The sequence below is a fragment of the Cordyceps militaris genome, assembly GCF_000225605.1.
Source record: "Cordyceps militaris CM01 unplaced genomic scaffold CCM_S00002, whole genome shotgun sequence".
In the NCBI taxonomy this organism is placed as follows: Eukaryota; Fungi; Ascomycota; class Sordariomycetes; order Hypocreales; family Cordycipitaceae; genus Cordyceps; species Cordyceps militaris.
In genome coordinates this window covers 1386900-1414232 of record NW_006271970.1, presented here as the reverse complement: position 1 = coordinate 1414232, position 27333 = coordinate 1386900, and the positions used below count along the sequence as shown (strand labels likewise).

The following is a 27333-nucleotide window of genomic DNA, read 5'->3' as shown; positions in this document are numbered from 1 at the left end:
CCGGCCGCTACGTGTCACGACGGCCCTCACTGACATGGGCTGTTTTTTTTTTCATCCCACGAGTGGTGGGGTTTGAAGGCTAATGAGAAAAAGGTTCATTTTGCCTCTCGCTTCTTCCGCTTTTAGTCTGAGCTGGAGTCTGATCGACGGCCCTTGCACCCGCTAACTCTGGTGCTAGCAGAGTCCGTTGTGCGCCACAGGTCCAGTGCAAGAAACGAGATACACTGTATGGATGAGGATGGACGAAAACTTTCATTTGCTGAGTCGCTTCCAGCGCCTGTCAAAGCACAGGGCCATTACTCTCACACCCTTTGTCTAGATCAATGGGTAGCATGTACTGAATGTAGAATGCGAAAGATGGTTTCGCACTATAGATAGGACGCCAACGATTGCCAATGCCGGCGCGTTCCGCTGTTCCTCGACGGGAGGCAACCCCTCGTTCTATAGCAGGCGTAGGAATACAAGAGATCAAATCAAGGCTGTGGCGCTCTATGCGCAGGGATTCTCACAGCGGCCGCTTCCGCGTACATCAGCTGCTCAGCCAGCTGCGATATCCCAGATGCCATCTTCCCCAAGACCCAAATTACAAGTTTGCGGCTGCTATCGTCTTGAGAATGGACGCGACCAGCTCGTCAATGGTTGTGTTATCACGGGGAACAGTGTGCCCCTTTCCGTGGTCAAACAGTGTCGCGTTGTCCCCATTACAGACCCCATAGAGCGACATTGCGCCATAGAGGTAGGGGTCCAGGCTGCCGACAATGTGACATGTCGGCACGTCAATCATGTCCTCACACTCGTCAGCCAAGACAGCCTTGACCTTGCCGTTTTCGACTTTGGTGGGCGGCCAACCGGCGAAAAAGATGCCAAACTTGTTAAACAGTCTAATCAGCTTGCTTGTCGAGACTTGGTTGCAAGGGGGGCTCACCTTGATTCTGCGTGGCGTACCATGCTCTTCCTCTTGCTGGGCTTCGTGAAAAATGAACGAAGCTGCGGCCGTGGCTCCTTCAGAGTAGCCGAGAATGCCCTATCAGGAGAGGGGGTCAGTCACTTATTTGACAAGACAAGCGATGCGACGCCGATCATGGCTGACACCTACATCAATTTCAGCATCTTCGTCCAGGTACTGCTTGATGCGGGCAAATGTCCTGCCAATGGTTTCCTCTCCCGGTACGCTGGAGTCGTCGCCTTGGAGAAGAGATCTCAGAGTGTCTTCATATGACTCTCCATCTGTGATAGCGCGCAGGTTGTTGACTAGCTTGGCAAGCCCGTCAACACCGTCAAAGTCAATGTTGCGATAGTATGGCGGGGGGCCAAAATAATCTCCAAACCCCTCGGGGGGGTCGACTGGAAATTGGCCATCGACAAATTTGAAGCTGATATTGCCCGTATTTTCCAGTTTGGAGACAAAGGGGTCAAGTTGCGTGCGGAATGCCTGTGAGCCGTTAGCATCGAGACGGTCGCGCTTGGTTGGGGGATCCAAAGGTGTTCCTACCTTGGCACTACCGTAAGCGCCGTGGAGGCAAAGAATCTTCATCTTTGTAGAAATTGGTTGTTGAACCTGTGAGATTGGCTTGCCAATTTTTGTTTTACTGCTGCGTTGAAATCATCCCACCCTGTGCATTGAAAGAGTTAAAGGTCAAAAATTAGCCGCTGTCGCTACAAGATGGCCGGGCACGTGCCAAAGCTAGTTGACAAAGGGAACAAACTTACTGAGTCAGGTAGTGGCAGGTACGGGTACGGATAAAAGATGGCAGGGACTGATACTGATCCAGCACGGGGTGGCTGCAGTGTCTCGCCGGGTCCCCCCGCTGTGATCGGTTCCTCTGTGGGCATACATGATTAGAGGCAAACATGCCAAAGAGATGGCTCAACTAAGTTAGCCACAGGTACCTTCAGCGCGGTAACCGGGGAGCTGCCACCACGCTGCTAGTGAAGTAGTTGGCAGTTGGAGAAGTGACAACCAGTTGCTCACCGCGTGAGGGGGAGGGGGGGTGGCCATGGGCACGTTGAGACAAGGGCGCGCATCGCTAGTGTATCTATAAGCCATCCGCTAATAAGAGCGCTCATGGAGAAGGAACTGTCGAGCTCGTGGGTTCCGATGAATGGAGTCGTTAATTCATCTAGACCGTCACCATCGAGGATTTCACAGCTAGATGGAATAAATGAAATGGACAACTATCGACGTCGGAAAGTAAAACAGGAAAAGATCAAACGACCGGCGCACAAGGCTCAAATGCCCTGGCTGATTGGCCGTCACCCCTACAGTTTGCTCGTCCAACTATACAGCCGTCAGATGGCGACGCGGATCTTGACCACACCTTATTGACAAATGAAAACCCCAAATACGACGCGGATCTTGACCACACCTTATTAACAGATTGAAAACCCCAAATACAAGACCCACCATATTTTCGCTAACGGGAAAGGTCAGTCCGTAGCAGGCGTAAGGACCAGACGATGGCGACAGCAATGGTAGTACTTTGGTACAGACAAGCGTTGCTAGAGCGTAAAGAATGCTGAAAACTGGGGGTCACAAGCAAAGACAGCACACGCAGGATACAATGAGGGTATAATCTCGTTCCACTCAATCATCGTTAGCGTTGAGCGGCAGTTTCTTCACCGATCCAATATCGGATGTATTGTCCGAGGCGAGTGCCACCCTCGCCAGACACATGTATCCTTATCAGCAGTCACATCTCGCTATCACCATACATACTCAGCCTGGTCATATATGACTGGATCGTGATATAGCAGGGAGTGACGAGGCCGAGTGTGGTTGGACAGTATTCACATGCCATTGTCACAATGCAGCAGCATGTCCCCGAAACAGTTCGCTCGGGGATATGGCGGACCGGGCATGCCCCATGTCTTGATGCTTTCTGGTTCTTTTATGTCATGCAGAGCGACGGACAAGCCAGGATAGGGAGGTGACACTGCATTTCTGCAATGTAGTGCATGCATGGGTTCGGTCTGTTTTCTGGAGCAACTATGGAAAAGCTGCAGTGGCTGTTGCTCGTGATGAAGCTGGACCGTCAACGCATGCATTAATGAACACGTGCCGGAAGCTGGATGTCTCGCCGGATCATCCATTGGTTCGCCGGACAAAGATGTTACAAATTACACAGGCTGGATAAAGGATATGCCAGCAGCAAGGGTATGCGGCCGTAAGCAGAGGGTTACAACCACCGGCATGCATACTGAAGATACCCTGCTCATAAAACGACCACCCCAGCTCAATTATCAAACGATCCCGGTGGTTATGAGAAAGTGCAACCGTAGGAAACTCTAGGCCGCTGAGGTTATAATATAGCCGGTGAGTGTAAGAATGCCGGAATGGGAAGAGAGGGGGGGGGGGTGAGCGGCATCCCCGAAGAGCCAACATGGATGGGCATGGAGACTCGGACGCAGGAGACTGTGATGAGATTCGAAGGAGCATATACTAGTCTCAAGCTGAAGTGGCCTGTGGTCGATTACTAAAGGAAGCTGGAACGGCTCGCAGGTTCCGAAAGTGTTGCATTCGGATGGCCTTGTGGGAGTCGTGAGTGTATGAGATGGAACCTTGTTAGCCATTCGGCAATCTATAACAGGCGTTCTTTGGTTTAGGGCATGGATGGGGTATTAGTGTATTATTAGACTCAATAGTGATTTTTTTTTAAAGTTGGCATTACTCATGTGCCTGATTTTGATGAAGATTGTACGGTTGGTCACCGGTGCTTGACCAACGGAGGCGAGGGCCGTGTGTATTTTATCAGCTACGAGTAGCACTTTAATCACTTCAATGATCCTGGTAAAGTGGAGGTTGCGTTAGCTGGTTCAAGTCATCCGAGTCGGTAGGTAGACTGGCAGACTGGTTGGTTCAACACTAGGGTAGCGGCGCTCAGGAGGAGGGGCGAGTGAATCTCGTGGTCTTTCCTCAAACGACGATTTGTTTCTCACGTTTGGAGTTGATGAATTCTACAATGAACCTCACCGTGTCTTGCATGCCAATATTGAGGCTGATACCGAGCTAAGTGGCCTAGGTACATAGGTATTCCTTGGTTTCTCGGTGTGTCATTGTGCTGTGTTGAGCCAGGGAACTGGTACATAGATTGTGCCTGGCTCTAACAGCGCCACACGGCGCCACGACGCAAGGTGCATGCGCATGAGCGCCACCAAACGCTGCAGGTCTGGCGGGTGATGGACATGTGGCGGGTGGTGGATTCGTACAGCTGCTGAACATTTATCATTACAGTAGGCAGCTGGCAGACAAACACAGCGAGAATAAGATAATATCTATGCTCTAACTACCTACCAGGTAAGTACCTACCTACCTACCTTGCTACCTAGGTACCTACCTAGGTATGAGTAGCATCCGGCAGGCAGGCAAAGCAAACGGCCACGAGTATCCAAATTTAGGGAGGGGCAAACAGGTAACTACCTCTGGGCAGATGCAAACGGCCCATATGTACGGATACAGTCTCGTAGCTCATTAATAGAATGGCCAGGTAACTACAGTAGTACCAGTAACAGGTATGGTGTTAACTGGCAATGGAAGGTAACCGCACGGCGCACCCGCAGTGTCAGGTTGTCGCCGCTTCAGCCACCCTCACCAAACAGAAGCCGCCAAGCTGCTAAAAACTCCCCCTCCGAACCCTCGAGTGCCGGCCCGGCTTCCAGCACCCTGGAAAACGATCCCCCTGGCAGCTCATGGCCCGTGCTCCCCTGCCCGCTCCCACGACCCATCAAACCTCCCGCTTGCCTATCGCGACATGTTTTGCGCTACACATGTACATGCTCTGTACCGTCGATCCTACCAACTCAAAAACCCCCTTTTCTACCGGCCCTCCACCCAATCTTTACCCCAACAGCCGAGTCAGATGCTTCGGCCAAGAGCCGCGGCCGAGGCTCGACAGCGTTTCCTGATGCTATCGTGTAGATGACCAGATGACCTGGGGGATGGGGGAGGGGCTCACCGACACTGACCCCGGCCTCGATTATTGTACCAACACGAAACAGCAAAGAAGACAGAAGCAGAAAAAAAAGGAAAAAAAGGAAAAGAGACATACCAAAAGACGCAATTCCGAGGCCAGATTCCGCAGAGACAACCCCAGTCCGTTTTTGCCTACTGCAAGTACTTGCCCTTCTCCGTCTGCCCGAGCACTCAAGTCCTCCGCTAATTCGTCTCTGCACGGTTGACAGCCAAACCGTGTTGGCGACTCCTGAGTCCCTGCCGCCCGTCGTAATATTGGCCCATTCCAAAAGTTGGCCTATCATGACAGTCACTGGCCCGTGGCCTCGCGCGCCTCTGTCCTAGCACAGCGTCGCTTTCGCCCTTTTTGCTATGCCTGTTTCGCATCTAGCGCACCGCAATGTGCGTGTTGTGTGGTGCGGGCTGCAGCCGCAACCCGCCTGCTGGCGCCGCCGCTCATCAAAGTACCAATCAGCAGCACGGGAGCCCAAACAATACATGTCCGACCGCCGAGCCATGGTTCATTGCGCTGCTTTTTTCGTCCGCGCGCGCAACAAGCACGTTCGGACCGTGCTGCGGCTCACAGACGGCCAACGGCTGGCTCGCCTGCCTTCTCCCATCTCCATCCCATCTTGCCCCGGATGATTGGCCTCCCGTTGGCAAACTCGGTACAGAGTACTCACTCACAGTCGCCATCGACGGAACTGGCCATGCAACTTTGAACTTTGACTACCACCGCCAACCGATTACACGGTTTGACTGACGGCGTCGTAGTTACCACTCCCACCACCCGGCAGCCCCCACACGCCACGCTCGGTTCCAGGATTCAATTAAGGACTTGTCAAGAGTTGGGGGAACCTGGTGGGCAGTCCTTGACTACATATGCCCGTTTGGACTACCCGCCCTAACCATTTATGTGTTATGCTTCACCCCCGGCATACATATGTCTGTTCTGTGAGTTGCATGCATATGCACTCTGTTCTGGCCACCGAATCCAACGCTGGACCGTACCGAAATGGTGCAGCTTTGTAGGAAAGCAAAGGAGCGCATACCCCGTCTCAGTCTAGTTCATCCTGGAATGGCCCCTTGACAATGTCTCATGTCTCATTTTCGTTCATTATTTCCATGCATATCGACCGTGTTGATATTATTGGCAATTCTCAAGTATTGTAGCTGACAACTGACGCATTGTTCCGTGCCGCAGATGACAGATGGCTGGCTCCCCTGCTAACTATTCGTCCCCCCAGCTTTGCTCTCACCCTTCCGCTCATTCAGCTGCCAGCCGTCCTATCCGAACCTTCGCTTACTCAAGATTCAGCCTTACGGTATATCACTCAACCTGAACTTGGTACCAGAACACAGGGGAAGCAAAAACTGACTGACCAAGTCCCTTCAGGCCTGATACCCCGCCGCTTTTGGCGAAACATTGCAACAGTACCAAAAGACCAAACAAAAGACCCGAACCAGAGCTTCAACTTGTCTCTCCAGTATTCACATGGCGCCACATCTTTGCCCTCTCGGCTGATCTGCTCACGCCCCTCACGCCCCCCTCCACAGCGCCCCGCGATACCTCCACCATGGTCCATGCATGGTTGGGATGTCCAAACTGCACACCCCCCCCATTCCTGGCCTCGTCCGTGAACCCTTCCTTCCGTTGCTTCTTTGCTTTCGTTGTGCGGCATTCGCGGTCCGTGATTATCTATTTGACTGAGGTACTCACTAAAAGCTCACTTGATTGTCCCGGTCAATACTTCCCCGTTTTAATACTTGTCCCACACCCCCAAACCATGCAAGGCTATTGTCATACGCCTATTAAGATGTGTAGTCAAAACCATCCCTTGCCTATGTGCTCTTCAGTTCTCATCGGCCCCTCCCAGGTTCAATCTTCCTGCTGTCTGTTCATATATAGCTGCCCTCCTAGCTCACTCGCTCGGTTCCCCCCTTGGTTCTACTTCTGATTCTGTCCGCATCCTCACGAGCGGCGACAACTCTCTCTTCATGCTCTTTACACTGTCGCCCTATTATTAATTCATTATACCCAAGAGTCGAGCAAGTATATTTTCACGAGTCCCTCTTACTGCACATAACCATCATCATATATTCCCCCATCATAAGGCGCCAATTCGTTCTCCATTGCCAGGATGGAGACCCCCACGCCTCTCGCCATTGTCGGCATGGCATGCCGCACATCTGGCGATGTGAGAACTGTCGACCAATTTTGGACCATGCTGTCCCGGTCCCGACACGGTTCTGGCCCTATCCCCAAGAGTAGATTCAACGCCGAGGCCTATTATCACCCCAACCCCCAAAAGAGAGGCACCTTCAACCAGGTTGGAGGCTACTTCATCGACCGGGATTTCTCTATTTTTGATGCCCCCTTCTTCAACATTACCAAGCAAGAAGCCAGTTCTATGGGTAAGCCTGGGCATTCTCTGGAATGTTGCGTTGCTAGTGCTAATGGGTTTCGCAGACATCAACCAAAGACAACTTCTCGAATGCACATACGAGGCCCTAGAGAATGCTGGTCTCCCCAAGGGAAAGATTTCTGGCGAGAAAATGGGCGTCTTCATTGGAACAAAACGAGCCGACTATCGTACCGGAAGCTTGCAAGATCTCAACCAGACCGAAATGTTCGAAGCAACCAGTGGCCACAGCTCCATCCAAGCTGGTCGCATCTCATACTACTTTAATCTCAACGGCCCATCCTTTTCCGTCGACACAGCCTGTTCTTCCAGTCTGCATGCTATGCATGCCGCAGTGCAAAGCATCCGAAGCGGCGACTGCAGTTCCGCCATCGTTGCCGCCAGCAATCTGTACATGAACCCAGGCGATCTGATTCAAATGTCTATGTTGGGTCTCTTCACCCCGACTGGCAAGACATACGCTTTTGATCACCGAGGCAACTCTGGATTTGCCTGCGGTGAGGGTGTTGGCTGCGTCATCATCAAGCCTCTCGACCAGGCCATCCGCGACAACGACAAGATTCGCTCCATTATCGTCAACACAGGAATTAACCAAGACGGCAAGACGGTTGGCCTGACTTCGCCAAGCGCCAAGCAGCAAGAAAATCTCATGCGCGAGGTCTACGCTCGCGCCAACATCAGTCCCAACGATGTTGCTTTCGTCGAAGCTCATGGCACAGGTACCAAGGTTGGCGATCCCTTGGAGGCTACTGCAATTCACAAATTCTTTGGCCAAGGTCGCACCAAGAGAAGCCCTCTATATCTTGGCTCAGTGAAAACCAACATTGGTCATCTTGAGAATGCCAGTGGCTTGCTCTCCGTTATCAAGTCTACTCTCATGCTGGAGCGTAACTTCATCCTCCCCAACTGCAACTTCGAGAAGGCCAATCCTGCCATTCCCCTGGACGAGTGGAACATCAAGGTTCCCACTACGATTCGACCCTGGCCCAAAGGCAAGCGTTTCATCAGCATCAACAACTTTGGCTTCGGTGGCTCAAACGCCCATGTCGTTCTCGAAAAAGCGCCCCTCTCGCAGGTCGCCAAAGACCTTGCTATTGAAGCAAACGACAATCAAGTTGTGCCCCGGCTCTTTGTTATGTCAGGCAACGACGAAGGTGCGGCCAAGCGCAATGCTGCAGCTATTGGCATTTACACTGAGCAACACCCCGAAGTCTTCCAGAAGCGTATTATTCGCGACATGGCATACACGTTGGGTGAGCGCAGAACTCATCATAACTACCGCCTGGCCTTCACTTGCGGTAGCTTTGATGAGCTTGTCTCCACATTGAACTCTGAAGCCGTAATTCCTACCGTCGCGACCACCGATCCTTTGAAGTTGGCGTTTGTCTTCACTGGGCAAGGTGCTCAGTGGCCCCAGATGGGCAAACAGCTCCTCAACACTCACCCCATCTTTGCTGAGACTGTCAAAACTGCTTCTGATTACCTGGAAAGCATTGGAGCGGACTTTTCTCTCTTGGAAGAGCTGGTACGCGACAAGAGCGAATCCATCGTCGGCCTTGCCCACATTTCGCAGCCAATTTGCACTGCCATCCAGCTCGGTCTCGTTGAGCTGCTGAAGACTTGGAACATCAAGCCCTCCATGGTGATTGGACACTCCTCTGGTGAGATGGGCGCTGCTTATGCAGCCGGTGCTATCACCTTGCAGGAAGCCATGGCCGCTGCTTACTACCGCGGCCACTATGCTGCCCAGATGAAGCAGCGCAACCCAGACCTTCACGGTGCAATGCTTGCTGTTGGTGCTGGCCCTGCGGAAGTGAAGGGAATCATCAAATCTATGGGTCTTACTGGTGTCACTGTGGCCTGTGAGAACTCTCCCAACTCCATTACTGCTTCTGGTGATGAGGCCGACGTTGATCACCTCGCGGCGGAGCTTGAGCAGCGCAGCATGTTCAATCGCAAGCTTCGTGTTGAGATGGCATATCATTCATCTCACATGAAACTTGTTGCCGACGACTATTTGTCTGCCATCCGGACTATGGAACCAGTTCCAACCGAAGGCGTCGAGTTCTACTCTTCTCTTCTGGGTGCAAGGCTTGATAATACTGCTGCTCTTGGTGCCGACTATTGGGTCGACAATCTGACAAATCCCGTCCGTTTTTCGTCTGCCTTTGCTGAGCTTTATCAGATCGGAAAGCCAGACGCCATTGTTGAACTAGGACCACATGCTGCTTTGGAGGGCCCGATCAAGCAGATCCTGAAGAGCATAAGCCCCCAGGCCGCCGCCAGTGTCAAGTACTTCTCTGCTTTGATGCGCAATCAGGAAGCTACCACTACAGCTGTCAAGCTGGCAGGCAATCTTTGGAGCCGAGGTCACCCTATTGACTTTTCGGCCGTCAATCTGACCCCCCCTGGCCAGGAGCGGCCGTCGCTCATCTCGGATATGGTGCCGTACTCGTGGTCACAGCACCAGTACTGGGCAGAGTCGCGAGCTGGAAAAAGCTGCCGCCTCAAGCCATTCCCGCGCCATGATCTTCTTGGCATCCTAGATGACTTTTGCAATGAAGATGAACCCACCTGGAAGAGTGTTATTACCACAGACGACATTCCTTGGATGAAGGACCACAGGATGCAGGGGCTGCCTACATTTCCTCTCTCCGGTTATATTACAATGGCGACCGAGGCAGCTTCCCAGCGTGCGCAACTCCGCGGTATTGCAGTGGAAGATGTCGCTTCATTCCGCATGCGTGAAATCAAGGTCACTAAGGCATTGCTCCTGGACGATAACAGCACCTATGACCTCCGCTTCAGCCTCAAGTCATACGCCGAGGGCCTTGGGGCGTACTCGGATGAGTGGGATTCATTCCACATCTCTTCATGGACTCAGTCGCGAGGCTGGCTCGAGCACTGCCGTGGTCTCGTTGGTATCCAGAAGAAGAGTTCCGCCAATTTGATTCGACCCCTCACCTATGACTCTGCTGTGAAGCGCAGGGAATATATTGAGAGCAGTGACGCTACCAACGTCGACGTGGAGCGTTTTTACAGCGAGTTGGAGGCCAAAGGCGCTGGTTACAGCGGTAGCTTTGACAGCAAGGAAGCTGGCAGCCTTCGCGTCTTCAATAATGTCGCGAGCTGCTCCATTGCCCTCAAGGACACTGCTCAGTGCATGCCCCACCAGTTCGAGACCAAGAGTATCGTTCCCAGTACCTTCCTTGATACCGTCTTCCAAGCCGTCTTCCTCAACCTCGGTGCTGGTCGTGGAGACATGCCTCACCTGTTCATGCCTGCTGCTGTCAACGAGCTTGAAATCACACCAGAGTCGCCCAACTCAGTCGGCGACGTTGTCCAAGTCGTGACAAAGTGTCCCGAGACCAATCCGGCTGGTGCTGCTGACTTTTATGTCGATGTTTGGAAGCAGAGCCCCACTGCGCCTGTCATTTCAGTCCGCGGACTCCTGATGAACCCCCTGTATGGTGATGTGTTTGAGGGCCAAGCGCCTCGCTCGCTGTGCTACAATGTCAAATGGGAGCCGCTGAGCGAGCAGAAGGCGAAGGACAGTGCGCCAGAGGCTAATGAGCACAGCAATGGGCACAGCAATGGCCATGTTAATGGCGAGGTCAATGGTCATGCCAATGGGCACGCCAATGGTGTCGCGAATGGCCACACTAAGGATCACGACAACGGTATGTCGAATGGACACGCAAATGGTGATGCCAATGGTATAACCAACGGGGTGACCAATGGTGTAACCAATGACCTGGCCAACGGTCATACCAAAGGCCACACCAATGGTGATGCCAATGGCATTGCTAACGGTCATACCAATGGCCACGCCAATGGTGATGCCAATGGCATTGCTAACGGTCATACTACCGGTCATACCAATGGCCTTTCCAACGGCCATACCAATGGCCACGCCAATGGTGATGCCAATGGCATTGCCAACGGTCATACCAATGGCCACGCCAATGGTCATACTAACGGTCATACCAATGACCTTGCCAACGGCCATACTAACGGTCATGTCAATGGTATTGCCAACGGTCATGCCAACGGCCATACTAACGGTGTAACCAATGGCATTGCCAATGATGACGCCAACGGTGTGATCGATGGATATGCCAACGTCCACGCATATCCCAACAGGGTCGATTTGAGTGAGACTCCCATTACCATCATCTGCGATGCTGGCGCGACGCCATTGGCTTCAGCGTTGGCCGACCTCATTGAACTGCAGACTGGTGGTCAGATGCCAAACATCACTACCCTTGCCGATGTGGAGATATCTTCTGCCACGAGATATATTTGCCTGAACGAAGTTGAGCGACCCGTTCTCCACAACATGGATGACGCTACTTTTACCCGGATCCAAAAGCTTCTTTTGGACTGCTCCTCCATGCTCTGGGTTGGTACTGGCGCGTACCACGTTGCCACAACTCCGTTGAACAACCTCGCGCAAGGCATGATGCGTACCATCCGGTCTGAATCTAGCAAGATTGCCGGAACCCTGGATCTTCACCCCAGGTCGACTCTTCAGCCTGTTGATCAGGCCCAATTGATCATCACTGCCATGAAGACAACACTGGAGACCCCGGAAGATGACGCCCCTGTCGACTTCGAGTTTGCTGAAAAGGATGGCAAGTTGTTTGTGCCTCGTGTCTACAACCAGAATGATGTCGACCTCGAGCTTTTCCGTGCCACTCAGCCGTCTCGTCCCTACGCCCAAAACTTTTCTCAGCCTGGACGCCGTCTCAAGCTGACTGTTGGGACTTATGGTGCACTTGATTCTTTGTACTGGAAGGATGAAGCAGAGTACGTGCTCGGTGAGGACGAAATCGAGATCAAGGTGGCTGCCACTGGCATGAACTTCAAGGATGTCGTCATTGCGATGGGCCAGTTGGCTAGCCCTTACCTTGGAGTTGAGTGTGCCGGTACCGTTTCGCGCATTGGCTCCAACGTCACATCGCTCAACGTTGGTGACCGTGTTTGTGCCATGACCCATGGTGCTTATGGAACCTACGCTCGCTCTCTGGCGACCAGTGCAGGCCTCATCCCCGAAGGCATCGATTTCGCGACCTCGGCTTCTATTCCCGTTGTCTACTGCACTGCTTACTACGGTCTCATTGATCTTGCTCGCCTGGAACCTGGCGAGAAGATCCTCATCCATGCTGCGTCTGGAGGTGTCGGCCAGGCTGCCATCCAACTTGCGCAAATGATTGGTGCCGAGATCTTTGCAACAGTCGGCAGCCTCGACAAGAAGCAGCATCTCATCGAGGAGTATGGCATTGCTGAAGACCACATCTTCTACAGCAGAGACACTTCTTTTGGCCCGGCCCTACGAGATGCCACTGGCGGCAAAGGAGTGGACGTTGTAATCAATTCCCTTGCTGGCGACCTGTTGCGAGCGACTTGGTCTTGCCTGGCCCCCTTTGGCCGCTTCATCGAGATTGGCAAGCGAGACATTAATTCAAACACCAGACTGGAGATGGCCAAGTTCGAGTGGAATTGCACCTTCAGCTCCGTGGACCTGACCAAGGTGGCTGATTTCAGACCCAAGATTATGGGACGCGTCTTCCGCGATGTGATGGAACTCTTGGGAAAGAAGACGATCAAGCCCATTAGCCCCATCACGACTGTCAATATTGGCGAGGTCGAATCGGCTCTGCGTAAACTGCAGAGTGGCAAGACAACTGGCAAGGTCATTGTCAGCCATGAGCTTGACGGAAAGATCAATGCCACTCACCCCGAGCCCAATGCCAACCTGCTCAAGGCTGATGCCACGTACATTATCATCGGTGGTACGGGTGGCCTGGGCCGATCCATGTCCAAGAGAATGGTGCAGCGAGGCGCGAGAAACATCGTGCTGCTTTCTCGCAGCGGCAACATGACGCCAGAGCTAGAAAAGCTCAGTGCAGACTGCGAGCTCTCTGGCGCAAAGATTCATGTCATGGCGTGTGACGTTGCGGACCAGGCCAAGGTCAACGAACTCATTGCTCAGCTCCAGGGCTCACTACCTCCGATTCTCGGTGTTATCCATGCCGCGATGGTGCTGCGTGACACTCTGTTCGAGAACATGAGGTTTGAAGATTACGAGGCTGTTATCCGCTCCAAGGTTTCGGGAGGCTGGAACTTCCACAATGCTCTGATTGGGGCTCCTGTTGACTTTTTCATTGTTCTCTCGTCAGTATCGGGCATTGTTGGTAACCGTGGCCAGGCCGCGTACGCTGCGGCCAACACATTCCTGGATGCACTGACGGTCCATCGTCGGCAGCTTGGTCTTGCTTCCACATCTCTCAACTTGACGGCAGTTGAGGGTGTTGGCTACTTGGCTGAGAACTCGGCCAAGCAGACCGAGGTGCTCAAGAATCTGTCGGGCAGCACCATGGGCGAGAGCGAAGTGCTTGCTCTTGTGGAGGCGTCGATTGATGGAAAGATTGGGACTTTTAGCAATGACCAGGCTATTACTGGTCTTGACTTGAGCGACGCGAGCAACTTCCCGTACTATGCAGCTGATGCCAGGTTCAAACCCCTGCGAGATGCCGCACTTGCAGCGAGCGCTGCGGCTGGACGCGGCGACAGTGCGGCGAACATTCCTATTGGCAAGAAACTTGGAAAGGCCACAACGGAGGACGAGGCGATTGAGCTTGTGACGACTGGCCTGCGCGAGAAGCTGGGTGCCATTCTTATGCTGCACCCTGATCTGATGGTGGCCCGACAGGCCACGACGACCATCACTGCGTTTGGCTTGGACTCACTCAATGCGATTGAGCTGCGCAACTGGATCGGAAAGGAGCTGCAGGCACATTTGCAGGTGCTGGAGTTGTTGACGAGCGGAACGATGGCTGATCTCGCTTCGCAGATTTTGCGCAAGAGCAGAATCCAAGGTGTCTGGACCGAGGAGAAGAACGCATAAATTGATGCGCATGAATTTCGACGGGAAGAATGATGTTTTTTTTTTTTTTTTGCGACGTATTACGGATGGGAGTTTTCTTTTCTTGTTTATTTTTTTCCTACATCATCTCTCATGTCTTTTGCTATTTATCAGGGCGGCGTTGATACCTTTTTTTCCTTTACGTCTTTACGTATTTGAGATTGACACATGATGGTTTATTCACCTCATCTCTACATAGAGTTATAATGGAATTGCATCAAGGTATTTTCTTAGCACAAGATGAGCCGTTTTTGCCGTTTTTGTCATTAATGTCAACTATCACGGGCGTTATTACTATTGATTAAAGGAGGAGATGTAAGTTTTTCAAATAGAAGTGGTACGAGTTAGTATTGATTATTATTAGAGTTCTCCAGAATAATTTGCGCCGCGGGGCGCCGACGAGCACACCATTCCACCATCCGAACTCGGCATGGTGATTTTTTTTCTTTTCGTATATTAATCTGTAGCTGTCGCACTCTTTGCAAGACATTTACCGATTGCGACAGCTTACATACACGCAGCTGAAGGATGAGACATTGATCTATGCGAGGACAGTACAAACTTTTTCAGAAAGAACAGCCATGAGATAAGGTCGTCGCAGCCAATCCAAGCGAACTGCTCGTGCGCCGGCTACTCTTTTGTGCGCCAGCCGAACACCCCCCCCCCTTCTTCCTTCTCTCGTGCCGAATTTTCTCCTCTCTCTTTCTGTCTTGAAAATGTCCAAGACTTCCCTCTACGACGAGGCTCCAACACCATCCTCGTCCTCACCCAAGGCCGCCGAGACCATGATGGAGGTGACGATGGGCGGCGCCCGCGGGCCGCTCCTCTCTTCGCACGCGGACAGCGGCGGCGGCGCCCTCTACGGCAGCATCCTCCCCGGCGGCAGCAGCAGCAGCAATAACAGCAACCCTCCTCCTGAAGACGACGCGGACCTCGTCACGGCCACAGAGCAGCGCGACCTCCAGCGGGGCCTCGCCGAGCGGCACCTGTCGATGCTCGGGATCGCGGGGGCCATTGGCACGGGCTTGTTCCTGGGGCTCGGGGGCGCGGTGCAGACGGGCGGCCCGCTCGGGGCGCTGCTCGGGTACGCGACGGTCGGGCTGGTGGTGTGCGCGGTGCAGTTTGCGCTCGGCGAGGTGTGCGCGCTGCTGCCGGTGACGGGCTCGTTTGTGCGGCACGCCGAGACGTTTGTCGACCCGGCCTGGGGCTTCGCCGTCGGCTGGAACCTCGTGTACGGCAACCTGCTGTCGATCCCGTCCGAGATCACCGCCATCTGCGTGCTGTTTGAGTTTTGGACCCCCGGCACGAACCCGTCCGTGTGGATCGTCACCTTTGTCGTCCTCACCGTCGCCGTCGGCCTCTGCTTCGTCCGCGTCTTTGGCGAGGTCGAGTTCTTCTTCGCCCTGCTCAAGATTGCCCTCGTCGTCTTCCTCGTCATCCTCGGGCTCGTCATCGACCTCGGCGGCGTGCCCGGCGTGCCCGCCCTCTACTTCACCTACTGGAAGCACCCCGGCCCGCTCGTCGAGTACATCGCCAACGGCCGCTGGGGACACTTCCTCGGCTACTGGAGCGTCATGACGTCGGCCGTCTTCTCCTTTGCCGGCGTCGAGTCCATCGCCATGGCCGGCGCCGAGACGCGCAACCCGCGCAAGGCCATCCCCGCCGCCTGCAAGAACGTCTTTATCCGCATCGTGCTCTTCTACATGCTCTCCATCCTCATCGTCGGCATGCTCGTCGCCAGCAACGACGAGCGCCTCGCCGGCGGCGGCAGCTCCGTCACCCAGAGCCCCTTTGTCATCGCCGCCCAGGCCGCCCACCTGCCCGCCATACCCTCCGTCGTCAACGCCGTGCTCATATCCTCGGCCTGGTCCTCGTCCAACCAGGCCCTCCTCTCCGGCACCCGCGTGCTCTACGCCCTCGCCCTCAAGAAGCAGGCCCCCGCCGTCTTCCTCCGCACCACCTCCTGGGGCGTCCCCTACGCCTGCGTCGCCCTGTTTTCCGTCTTTATGCTCCTCAGCTTCATGAGCTTGTCCAGCGGCGCCCTCACCGCCTTTTACTGGCTCGTCAGCCTCACCGCCGCCGGCGTCCTCGTCTCCTGGATCGCCATCCTCATCAACCACATCCGCCTCCGCCTGGCAATGCGCGTCCAGGGCATCCCCGAGACGCGCCTGCCCTGGCACAACGCCTGGACCTTGTACGCCTCGTGCTGGGCCCTCGGCATGTGCATCATCATCCTGCTCACCGCCGGCTTCCGCGTCTTCACCAAGGGCAACTGGAGCCCCGAAGCCTTTGTCTCGTCCTACCTCGATATTCCCCTCGTGGCCGTCGCGTTTTTGCTTTGGAAGTTTTATAAAAAGACAAAAATTGTCAAATTATCCGAGATACCCCTCCGCGCTGCCTTTGAGCAGGCCGAGCAAAAGGACATTCACGACGAACAAGATGCATGATCATCATCATCATAATCTACGAGGCTTCAACGAGCATATTGCATATAAAGCATCTGCATTGAATTTTGTATACCCAGCCATATTATGTAGTCAACCCCGCGTCACATCTTTTCACAACGTACCTTGCCTTCACTGCACCATGCAGTGTCTACGACTACTCTGTTAACGTCACATCATTCATCCTTTTTGGTTCTTCGTCATGCCAGATGTATTGATCCAACTAGGCTATCCAGAAAAAAGGGCCAGATATCCTGCCGCAAAATGTGCCATCGCTTTTCGCTGTTGCATTAAGTTCCATCAAGATGAGAGCACTGCATCGACGTGCGAGTGATGAAATGACCACGAAAAGACAAATAAAAGTAAATTCTCAAATCAAAACGCCTCGCAATGCCAGGCTGTGTGAATGCTATATCTTGGTTGGCCTTGTTTCCAAATGCGCCGTTCCCAAGCGCTCAAAACAAATATGAGTACAAAAAAAGCATCGTGTGCAGCGTCATGGTAGGTTGTTTGCGAAGCGCCCAGTCCGTACGCGAGACGGTAATGTAGCTCAGTCCATCAAGGAAAGACGCCTTGTCTCCAAGATTCGACTCGGTCCATCGAGCCGGGGTTGTGTGGCATCTGCATCTGGTTGTTGGGTTGCATGCCACCATACACACCATTTGCGCCGTTGTACACATGCATAGCCCCAAGTGTGTGTGTGCTACGTCCTGCGTAGGGATTCACATAGACGCCCTGCTGGGGTCCGTGGTTAAAGGCGATGCTGTTGGGTCGATTTAGTTGACCCTGCCCAACAACTTGGGCAGAAACTGGGCGCTGGTAACCACCACGTCCGCCGTATCCGTTGTTATATGCTCCATTGTAGAATCCCCCCTTCTGTACGGCCCCAGGCACGGATAATGTCGAAGGCATTTGCAGACGCATGGCCGACATTTTGGCCTCGTTCTCGCGCGCAATGCGTTCCTCCTGCTCCCGGCGCTGTATTTGTTCCTGAACTCGCAGGTCCGGGCTCTTTCTCGGGTGCACCGAGAGAACACTGGCAAGACTCGTCCGCCGGTCTTTATGGTGTCCGGTAGAGCCAGCCGCAGTGACACCGTGTGCCATCTCCTGTTGGCGAGCCATTTTCTCAGCTTGCAGGCGCCGGCGGCGCTGGCCTAATGTCTCTTCTTCTTCCGGCGCTCCATTTACTACCTTGGTGTCCTTGCCATCTGCACTGCCTTCTAGCTTTCCTGCTTCTGTTGGGTCAAATTGACTCAAAAGCTCGGCAGAAAAGGCTGCGCTAACAGGTCTAGCCGGAGGCAAAGTAAGCCCCTTGTCCTGCTCGACATTTGACGCGAGGCGCTTCCTTCTGTCAGCCAGTGTTTCACCTTCAACATCTTCGGGAGCAAGTAAGTTTAGAGAGATCATCGATTGTCGCGGTCGTGTATCACCCAATCGAGTAGGCGCCATCAACATGCTCTGGGGCCGAGGTGCGAAGAATGAGTTGTCCCAGCCTTGCAGACGCGCACGACGTTTGCTCAGGGGCTCATTTTCTTCAATCTCTCTCTTTTCTATGAGACCAATCGGGCGCTCGAGATCTGCCATGTTCTTTGCGCCTTGTTGTCTAGCGGCGATGATGGCAAGAGGGATATCCTCGTCATCGGAGCCATTCTGGTCCAAATGCGCTTCCGGATCCTCCCAGAGCAAGTTGACACGCTTGCTCTTGCGATCATTTCTCTGCGTCTCGGCGACGGTATCGAGTTCGAGAAGTGTAGCTTGCGTACCGTGCGCGAGGTGGATATTGTTCTGGATGCGATCCTTTTGCTGCTGTTTGCGAATCTGTAATTCCGCAAGTAGAGTGCTTGGGACTCCGACATACTCCTCTAATGCCTCTTCATTCTCCTCCTCCCCACCAATGGGTTCTTCCCCATTGTGCTCCAGCGAGCTTGTGGGCATTTGTCTGACATGGTCGCTGTCAGCTTCGCCTGTCAAGTGAGGAGAGTTAGAACCGCTGTGCAGTTTGGAAATGTCTTGGCTATTGCGACTGTGACTACGGCGGCCGAGTGCCATCCATGAAGATCGCTTTTTGCCCCCGTTCTCGCTGGATGCCGGCGGCAAGGATGGTGATGAAGCATGGGACGGTCTCTTAGTTGTCCCGTAGATTTCAGAACCAAGTTTTCCAGCAAAGAGGTGATCAGTGAATGCCCCAACCGGAGCACTGACACCAGCGTCCAAAATATCGTCAAGGGCATTCATCGCAGAACCGTTCTTGGCTTCGATATCGGCCGTGATAGCAGGCGAATCAAAGTATGCGCTCGCGCGAAGCTGGGAAGGGATGTTGCCCATAATGGACATTCGACTCTTACGCTTCTCGACAGTCTTGGGCTCGGTAATACGTTTCGGGATCCGAAGTGTGGAAGCAAGATTATCACAGCTCTCCTGGGCTAGAGCTGGAGGTTCCACGGTCTCGGCAAGAGGCTCATTAATTTTCTGCATCTCCTCAGGTGACAGAGGGAGGAAGGAAGGTCGACGTTCGTGGTGACGCTCCTTCGCAGGCCGCGGATCAGCTAGCTCAGTCGTGCTACCCAATATCGGCATGGCAGAAGCTCGGCGAGCGGCGTCGCTACTGACGGTTTGCTGGGTGCCGCTCATCATGACACTTAGGACTTTGGACTGCCTGGTGTTTCTTTGGAGGGCCTTGGGCTTGTTTGACAGCTTTGGGGGAATGTTCAAGGTGGCCGGAACACGTGCCGGATAATAGTTCATCTGAACGCCCGAGGCCGGGTCGAAGAAAGACTGCGGACGAACAAGACCAACGGGTGGCGGAGGTGGTGAGACAGAATCATCGCCGTATGAGAAAGTCGGCGGTTGAGGAGGACCTCGAGGAAGTTGCAACGGGGCAAGGTTGAAGATATGGTCGTCCAACCCATCCATATGCTGATCAACGGCAACATAGCCTCTCGCGATAGGTAAACGCTCCTCGTCAAAACTGTGATTATTGGTGCCGGTTCCATGATCAGGGCAGTGAACTCCATCAAAGTCAAAGAATGCGACTTGAGCCTGATGAAAGGTATCTTGCGAATGAGAAGTGTCGGGACGGGGTTCGCGGTCAAGCATCGTAGCATCATCTCTATTGCGCTCTGTCGAGTAGCTCACGGCAGGCTGCTGCACAGCCCACCCCTGCATCATTTCGTGGAAAGCATTGGTGGTGGGCTTATGATTGCCTTCATCCTTGTGGGCAGCTGCTTCGTGGACGGTGGGCTCTAATTCAAGCGGCGGTGCATTGTCGGCCTCGTCCAGAACGGTCTGTGTGAGTGAAATAGGCTCAGACTCGGAAATATCTGCCAATGACAGTTTTGAAGAGCGCACACTGCGGACGGAGCTCTTGCCAGGGCCGTGCCGGGACAGAAGGCTGGCGTCTTCGGCCTCCGAGGGCGATGCAGCCGTTAGCGAACCAGGGATTAAGCGACCACTCCCAGAAGCACTGGGCGACTTGACGAAGGCAGCAGGTGAATAGCCGCCCTGGCGTGCGGCAATGTTTGTCGATACAATAGACGATGTGGACGAGAGGTGCCTCTTTAGCTGACTCGGGGCAGCAAGGCCGGTTTCGTCTCCTGTTTTGAGGGTGGCGGCGAGGATTGATGATCGTCTAGAGTCGCTTCGTTTCAATTCGCCGTGTAAATCTCGGATAGCGTCGTCGATGGAGCTGGTCATGGATAGTTGTTGGGCCGTCATTTCAAGCTGCGCAACGCTGCTAGCAGTGCCAGGCCGGCTGGTAATATCGGCAGGCAGCACTCTACTGATGGGTTTGGGGTGGACCATCTTGGTGTTGGCAAGGACGGTGCCGGTGTGGAGGGGTTGCATTTCTCCGACAGGGACCAGAGGCGAAGATGCGTCATCGCATTTGGAGCGGGTGTTGGCAGCGGCGGCACGGATAGCGTCAGAGATGGAGTCGGTTCGTTTTCGCATACAGTCAGAAACAACCATTTTAGATCGAGTAGGACTGGCTCCAGGTTGCCGAATCGGTGATGTTGAGGTTGCGACCTTGTCACGTCGGGTGGGAGAGGCCGGAGCAGACTCTGGGGTAAGAGTCTGAGGCATGGTCATGGGAAGGCCTCTATTGGGGGGATGGACAAAGAGCCCGAGGGGCGTGCATACTCTGTTGGCAATGGGGCTAATAGTCTTGGACTCTAGGCTCGGAGACGGATGGTGTTGCGTGGGAGAGGTTGCAGAGATTGCGGTGTCTGTTGTTGTGTCGCAGGGCGCGATGGGGGGGTAGTGTTTTGATGTCTCGGCCATGATTGGCGAAAGATGACCGTCGGCGGTCACCGCGTGGACGCAGGTCGGAAGGGGCAGTCAGGTATAGGTTTTCTTCCAGACGGGAAGCTGTCGATATGTTGTAAAGGCAGGCGGGGTTAGAAGAGCGACGGGAAGCAAAATTGCGACCGTTGTTGTGACGCAGACTGAAAGCGAAAGTAAGGATTGGTGGTCTCGAAAAGGGCCGAGACATTCACGATTCAAGAGGGGTGAATGCCTGGTATGTCTCAAAGGGGAAAAATCGAGTCGGGACCCTACAGAGGGCGATTTGATGAAGAGATGCGATACCGTGGTTGGGTAGGATGGTGGCGAGCAAAGCAAAGCAAGGATGAGGCCGCGGATAAGCACACAAGTCGACACGTCGGCGAAGTCGAGCAGGATGATGGCAGCAGGGGCGAGAAGCACTCAAAGGTGCAGCAAAATGGAAAAGGCGGCAGAAGGAGACGCAAGATGAATGAGCGAGGAAGCGTGGTAGCAGCGTTGGACGAGATGGTCGTGTGTTGGGCCTGTGGAACGGAGCGTGTTGCGCGGTGTGGCAGACGCTAGACTGTTGCGGGACGCGATGGTGATTGCTTGCCCGACAGGTCGCGACAAGGTAGTACAGGGAGAGCGGTACGGATAGAGGGTGGCGATGGCCAAGATGGGCACGTGGTAGCTCGTGGTCTTTGGTTGTTCAGGCAAGAAAAGCAATGGCGTTGAGTGGTGAAGATTCGGTTGGGCAACAAACAAGAAACGAGAAACGAGAGAGAAAAAGTTCCAAGATTTGGATGGATGGATTGCCAAATATGGGCTGTCCGGGTTGGTGCCAGGATTTCAGTGGCGGCGCCGCTGTGGACAACGTGGTTCGGTTGGGCGAGGTTTTTTTTTAGAGGGGTCCGGGGCAGGGGGATAATACTCAGGTACATACCTACTAATGTACTTGTACTACTAACAGTACTAACAGGTACGACCTGGTAGTTACCTACTAATACTCTGTAGTCCGTACTAGTCCGTACATGTAGATGTACTTTTTCCTTTTCCCTTTCCTTTCTATTTCATATATTTAATCATCTGCAGCCCGGTGGGCCGGCCAGCAAGTTGCCATTGCGTTGATGTGTCTCATTGCGGCGGCCTTCCCCTGGAACCTGCAAACTGCACGGACTGCCCACTGCCAGGGCATCCATCGGGTGCATTCAGTCGCTGCCAACCTGCAGATTACGAGGCCTTGTCCACTGGCAGCCCGGTAGAAACACTCCGAGCAGCCACTTCAATAGTCACCCGAGCAGCCACCCAAGAATGAACTAGGTGGCCACGACACGAGACAATCGACTCCGGCAGGCATAAACAGACACACTCTCATTTGGAATAATTCGTACTTTCTTCTCTTTGTTCCTCTATCAACTGTCCGAATCGTTGCTTGACCATCCACCACCACCTCGCTGATCCCCTCTTTCGCCCGCACGATCCACGACCCAGCACCATCGATAACAATGCACCAAAACGCCTGCCGTCTGCCACAATCAACCACCCACCAAGCCGCTAGCCTCACTAGCCCATCACCAACCAAGCTTCCATGGCTTTGCCCAATCGGCGAGTCACCAAGAAAAGAGAAGAGTCTCGAGTTGACTGGTCTTGAAAAAGTCTTGTCCCGTATCCGAGGCCCACTTGCCAACCTCGTGTTGTACCAGTACTGCCCAAATTGCTAACCACGAATGAATAACTGCCTTTTTCCTCAATTATTTATTGACTTTGACGGATTACGGATAACTACATAGGTAGGTACAAATTACTTATTGTTATTGCTTTATTACCTACGTCCGTATCTCCCTCTCCACACCCCCATGCCCATCCCGACAAAGAAACGGTTCCACGGGCACTGCCTTTATTAGCGCACTCCACCACAATCATGGCCAAGCTCGTTTCCTGCACAGAGAGACTCTTCATTAGTTACTTAATATAATTCAGTTATTATTAACAGACTAATACGAATTACAGACGCCAGAGACAGATCAAGGCGCGCCAATCCGGCGCCCCTTGCATCGAACCAGGTGATTGCCTACGTCTTCTTGGTCAGTAAGAATCCTTCATCAGCCAGTGACAACACTCAGCCAGCACTGGTTAATAATTGTGAACTACCACACCAGGAACAACACCAACGGCGTACGTGCCACGCCTTGAAACGCCAATGTGCCCAAGACTTTGCGGATCGCTGCGCTGTCCTCTCCGTACCTTGCAGGCTGCAGCAAGACGACATTCGCCGCCGCTTTAAATTGCAGTGGCTTGAAACGGCCGTCAACGCTGAGTTCCGATACCAATTCACATATCGGAATTTCTGTTGATGGCAAAATATCAAGACGGCAAATATCTGCGGATATGTCAGCTCACATCGCCTCGCTCTAGCACTATCTCCTGAGGCTCATCGACATACCGGCATACCGACATGCCACAGTCTTGCCAGTCTCCCTGCCAGTCCACATGCGGCTGCATGCGCATAGTTATAAGAAACAATATTTGTCTGCATACTATGTGAAAGCCAACGCATCATGGTTGCAGGCTATGTATCAGCGTTTCACGCGGCACAGTAATCATGGCAGCATCCAATCCACGCACAGCAGTAGCTGTGGCTATGCTAGCACAGCCGATGCTACAATGTCGCGACCTTGACGTATTCACTATTATGTGGTGTTATCCCGGTAATCTTGATACCTGTAATTTGTAATACACCCCTCGGTCGCTCTGGTGAGGCGCTGAAGTTGCGCAACGGGTTTAGTACTCCGTGTACATAATTACTGACACATAACACAAGGGGTCGTTCGACTACGTATTACCTCCTCAACTCACCCTATCAATTCTTCCAGTCCAACATTCGTCCCCATGTAGCTCAAAATCGCATCCCTGTGATACGAATAGGGGTGACGTCCCAATCTCTGGTAACAACCAGCCCGCGCAGGTTTACGGGGGCACGTGAAGGATGGGATATGAATAATCTATCGCTCCATTGCCATAGTTACTCAGGCTTTATATGTATTGCCCTTGTGCCTTTCATCCCCTTGTTTCCCCAAACTGCATCGCTTCCGACTGGCCAGACCCGAGTCCTGGTTCGCACTAGTCCACTTCCTGCGCCAGCAACTGGCGATGGATCATACATACTACAGAAATAGGTCGCCAAGGGCTGGGAAAATAAGTAAGTTAGTTACGAGAGCAATCCCTGGATACAGCGGACGGACAGTTCTTGTCCAAACGATCCAATACGTCGGGCTACCCCTACAGTAACTACACATCCTTGCATAATTCGAAAGGGATGGGGCTGTGTGTGATGGTACGGAGCACCGGAGTTGACAGTTCGACACTCCTACCAACATCCGCGCTCGGTGAGTCAGTAGAGACAGATGGATAACTGGACCTGTTTCGCCTCGGCTCTAACCAACTAGTTCTCATCCGTTCGCACCGTTTTGTGGTGAAGATGACGCTAGTTGACAATTGACGACCGAAGCCGGCGCTCGTCACCAGCTATGTACCTGTACAGTGTTGGTATCCGAATTTGGACTGTATATTTCAAGCCAATTTGACGCAGCATTCCACAGTCTTTCTGAGCTGGTAATAATTTCCCGCACCGTACCACGACTTGCTCTCAACCCCCACCTGCCTCGAAGCACATTTGCGCGCCCCACCATCCCTCAATCACTGGCAGGTCTGGCCAAAAATCAAGGACGGCCAGCCCATCTGTAGGCGATCCCATCGCTGCCTGCATACACACATCGGATGTGTCTCGCATCAGCGTCACCGTCACCGCCATCTACCAGTCTTTGTGCCACTGCCTTGCGGTCCCTATCTTGTTCCCCGCACGCTGCAGCTGGCGACGACTGGCAGCACACGACCATTGGACTTCCCGGCCGTTCCCCCTCGTTCCGCGATTCGACCCTTGCCAGAGGCACGACAGGCAATGCTGCCAGAGTGACTCGACGTCCTTGACGGCCATACCACCGGATCTGAGCTCGACGATAGCTGATTTCTCCGGCCTTTGTCCCGCGTTTGCACGATACAGGCCGCCCTAACAATGAATCCTGACCCTCCACGGAGGCGCTTCGCCCCCGAGCCGATTGAGACGACGTACAAATCCCACCGCGCCGCACCTTTACCACTCCCCGGTATTCGCGTCGGCCCGAACCCAGAGTTGACTCCAGAGCCATCCCCGCGTTCTCTTTCCCCGGCCTCCGCATATCCCCGCATAAGGCGACGCTTCGCCCCCCAGTTGATTGAAACATCACGAAGAAGTCACCGTGTCGGAGATGCCGGTCCTGCAACACGCCCTACCGACAAGACCGACATCACCCCATATACCAATCACATCTATACCGCAAAGGCCAAGTCAAAGAAGCGGCATGATGGCCCGATAGCCGAGGAGGAGACGCTGCAGCGGAAGCAGCCGACCCGGAGAGAAACCGAGGAGGAAGAGGTCAAGGAATATCTACTCGAACTCGCTGCAAAGGAGGCCGAGAGGCAGATCCAAGAAGACGCTCTCGCTGCCTTTCCCAACAGTCATGCTCGTGAGGGTGGCGTCGCCCATTTTTATTTCCGCGATGGTTCAAGCAGTGAGGAGTCCCCGGGTAGGAGCCCAGCGGAAGACGATCGTGGTAGGCGTCGGTTGCGAAGGAAGACGTCGAGCCTTGATCTAAATTGGTGGCAGAGGCACATGCAGGAGCACGCGGAAAAGTTGGTTCATGAGAGGGAAGATGCTGAGGAGGCAAGCAGGATGTTTGAGGACCTGGATATGACATCTGATTCGGAACTGGACAAAATGGACCTAACGGTACCACCCGACGCATTGTGGACCACAAGCCGACGTGCTTCGCTCGGAGACAGACGAGATTCTGCAAGTGAGCAGGCCGAGGCAAGGAAATGGGCAGCCGCTAAAAAGGAAAACGAAGCCCTACATGTATTACGGGGCCCCGCCCCCGAATCGACAACCCCCGACCGATCTCAACCTCGTGCACAACACCACCTACAACATCAACCGCTACAAAAACAGCCGCCGCCGCAGCATCTACCGGCCAATGCGTCTGGCATCCGACATCATCACGATCCCTTCGGCCGCCCCTTTGCTGCCCTCGGCATCCGGCCCGAAGCTGCGCAGCTCCAGCGCATCCGCAAGTTTGCGTCGCCTCCGATGCTGGGAAAGGAGCTCAACTTTCGCAAGTGCCCTTCGCCCAAGCAAACAAAGCTCGAGACGGACCACTCGTTTGTGCTTTCACAGAATGCAAAACATAATCGGGACTTGTCGGGCAAAAGTGGCCTGTGGAGGGGCTACTGCTGCAGGTCGGAATCCACCGGCGGCTACCTTGTCCCGGCGGAGCTGCATCCCCCAGCAATGATGGCGACGCCCCGGACACCCGGCACCCCCAAAGAATTGTTTGCGCACGAAGTCGACTGCGTCCTGGCGGTGAGCGACGAGCCCGCGTCACTCTGGGACGCGGCGGCCGCGGAGTCGCCCGGCAGCTTGCCCGGGACGTGCGCGGGGACGGCCGAGCACCGACTCCGCAGCCGCGCCCCCAAGGGCCTGCACATGCTCCACGGGCTCGACGAGCGCCTGCAGCAGGAAAAGGTGCGCGCCGAGCGCGACGACAAAATTGCGGTCGAGTTTGGCGACGAGTTTGTCACACAAGTCTACAACTACCTCTCGCTCGGGTACCCGGCCATGGCGCGCTCCTTTGACGAGGAGCTCGCCAGGATTAGCCGCGTCAGTGTCGAGGATCTGGGCCGTGATGACGACAAGCAGCTAGCCAAGGGTCACATGCTCGAGATGAGCCTCGACGACACCCCCGAAGAGGCGCGCTGCCCGCGCTGGAAGGCGCTGCGCGTGTACATTGTCGAGTGGGCGCGGCAGCACCCGGACCTCGACAATCTGAATCCTCTGGCGTGGGGCGTGCATGAACGACGTGGCAGCTGGGCAATCTAACACAATGTGCTCAGTAGTATTAAACGGAGCCTGGAAAGAAGTGACAGGAAACTGTGTCTTCCTCCGTGGCTTTCTGCATCATCTGCATCATTATACCCTCGATCATCCGGCGATTTCATCATCCAATATATATATATACATATATTGTTTCACGGTCCCTATCACCTTCATCAGCGCACGTTATTTGCATATTTTCTTTGCATGGGCTAGCGCGGAGATTTGCCAGGTTTCTGGAACGCTTAGAACTTCCATATTCATATGGAGTAGGCGTTGTTGTCTTGTTTACATTCGTTGCCATTGTTTTGTCGTTTTCTTTCCAGGGCGCGCATTATATCTCTATTTAATTTTATTACACGAGG

The 27333-nt window shown here is 53.9% G+C and overlaps 5 protein-coding genes across 5 annotated transcripts; 3 read left to right on the top strand and 2 right to left on the bottom strand.

The window, feature by feature from the left end:
• Positions 1 to 583: 583 nt before the first annotated feature.
• Positions 584 to 1534, bottom strand: CCM_02375 (DUF341 family oxidoreductase, putative; the record flags this gene model as incomplete). Its single annotated transcript, XM_006667527.1, has 4 exons — positions 584 to 868; positions 926 to 1024; positions 1097 to 1432; positions 1493 to 1534. The coding sequence occupies 4 exons, from the start codon at positions 1532 to 1534 to the stop codon at positions 584 to 586; spliced, it is 762 nt and encodes a 253-aa protein (XP_006667590.1).
• Positions 1535 to 5348: 3814 nt separating this feature from the next.
• CCM_02374 (polyketide synthase, putative) lies at positions 5349 to 14281 on the top strand (the record flags this gene model as incomplete). Its single annotated transcript, XM_006667526.1, has 6 exons — positions 5349 to 5701; positions 5772 to 5836; positions 6416 to 6539; positions 7089 to 7363; positions 7419 to 12371; positions 12414 to 14281. 6 exons carry the CDS (start codon positions 5349 to 5351, stop codon positions 14279 to 14281), a joined length of 7638 nt encoding a protein of 2545 aa, XP_006667589.1.
• Positions 14282 to 15015: 734 nt separating this feature from the next.
• Positions 15016 to 16746, top strand: CCM_02373 (amino acid permease, putative; the record flags this gene model as incomplete). The annotated part of the gene is made up of 1 exon (XM_006667525.1): positions 15016 to 16746. The coding sequence occupies one exon, from the start codon at positions 15016 to 15018 to the stop codon at positions 16744 to 16746; it is 1731 nt and encodes a 576-aa protein (XP_006667588.1).
• Positions 16747 to 17301: 555 nt separating this feature from the next.
• Positions 17302 to 22036, bottom strand: CCM_02372 (uncharacterized protein; the record flags this gene model as incomplete). Its single annotated transcript, XM_006667524.1, has 5 exons — positions 17302 to 20896; positions 21485 to 21702; positions 21767 to 21867; positions 21951 to 21963; positions 22025 to 22036. 5 exons carry the CDS (start codon positions 22034 to 22036, stop codon positions 17302 to 17304), a joined length of 3939 nt encoding a protein of 1312 aa, XP_006667587.1.
• Positions 22037 to 25816: 3780 nt separating this feature from the next.
• On the top strand, positions 25817 to 26974 carry CCM_02371 (uncharacterized protein; the record flags this gene model as incomplete). The annotated part of the gene is made up of 2 exons (XM_006667523.1): positions 25817 to 25828; positions 26048 to 26974. 2 exons carry the CDS (start codon positions 25817 to 25819, stop codon positions 26972 to 26974), a joined length of 939 nt encoding a protein of 312 aa, XP_006667586.1.
• Positions 26975 to 27333: the final 359 nt, after the last annotated feature.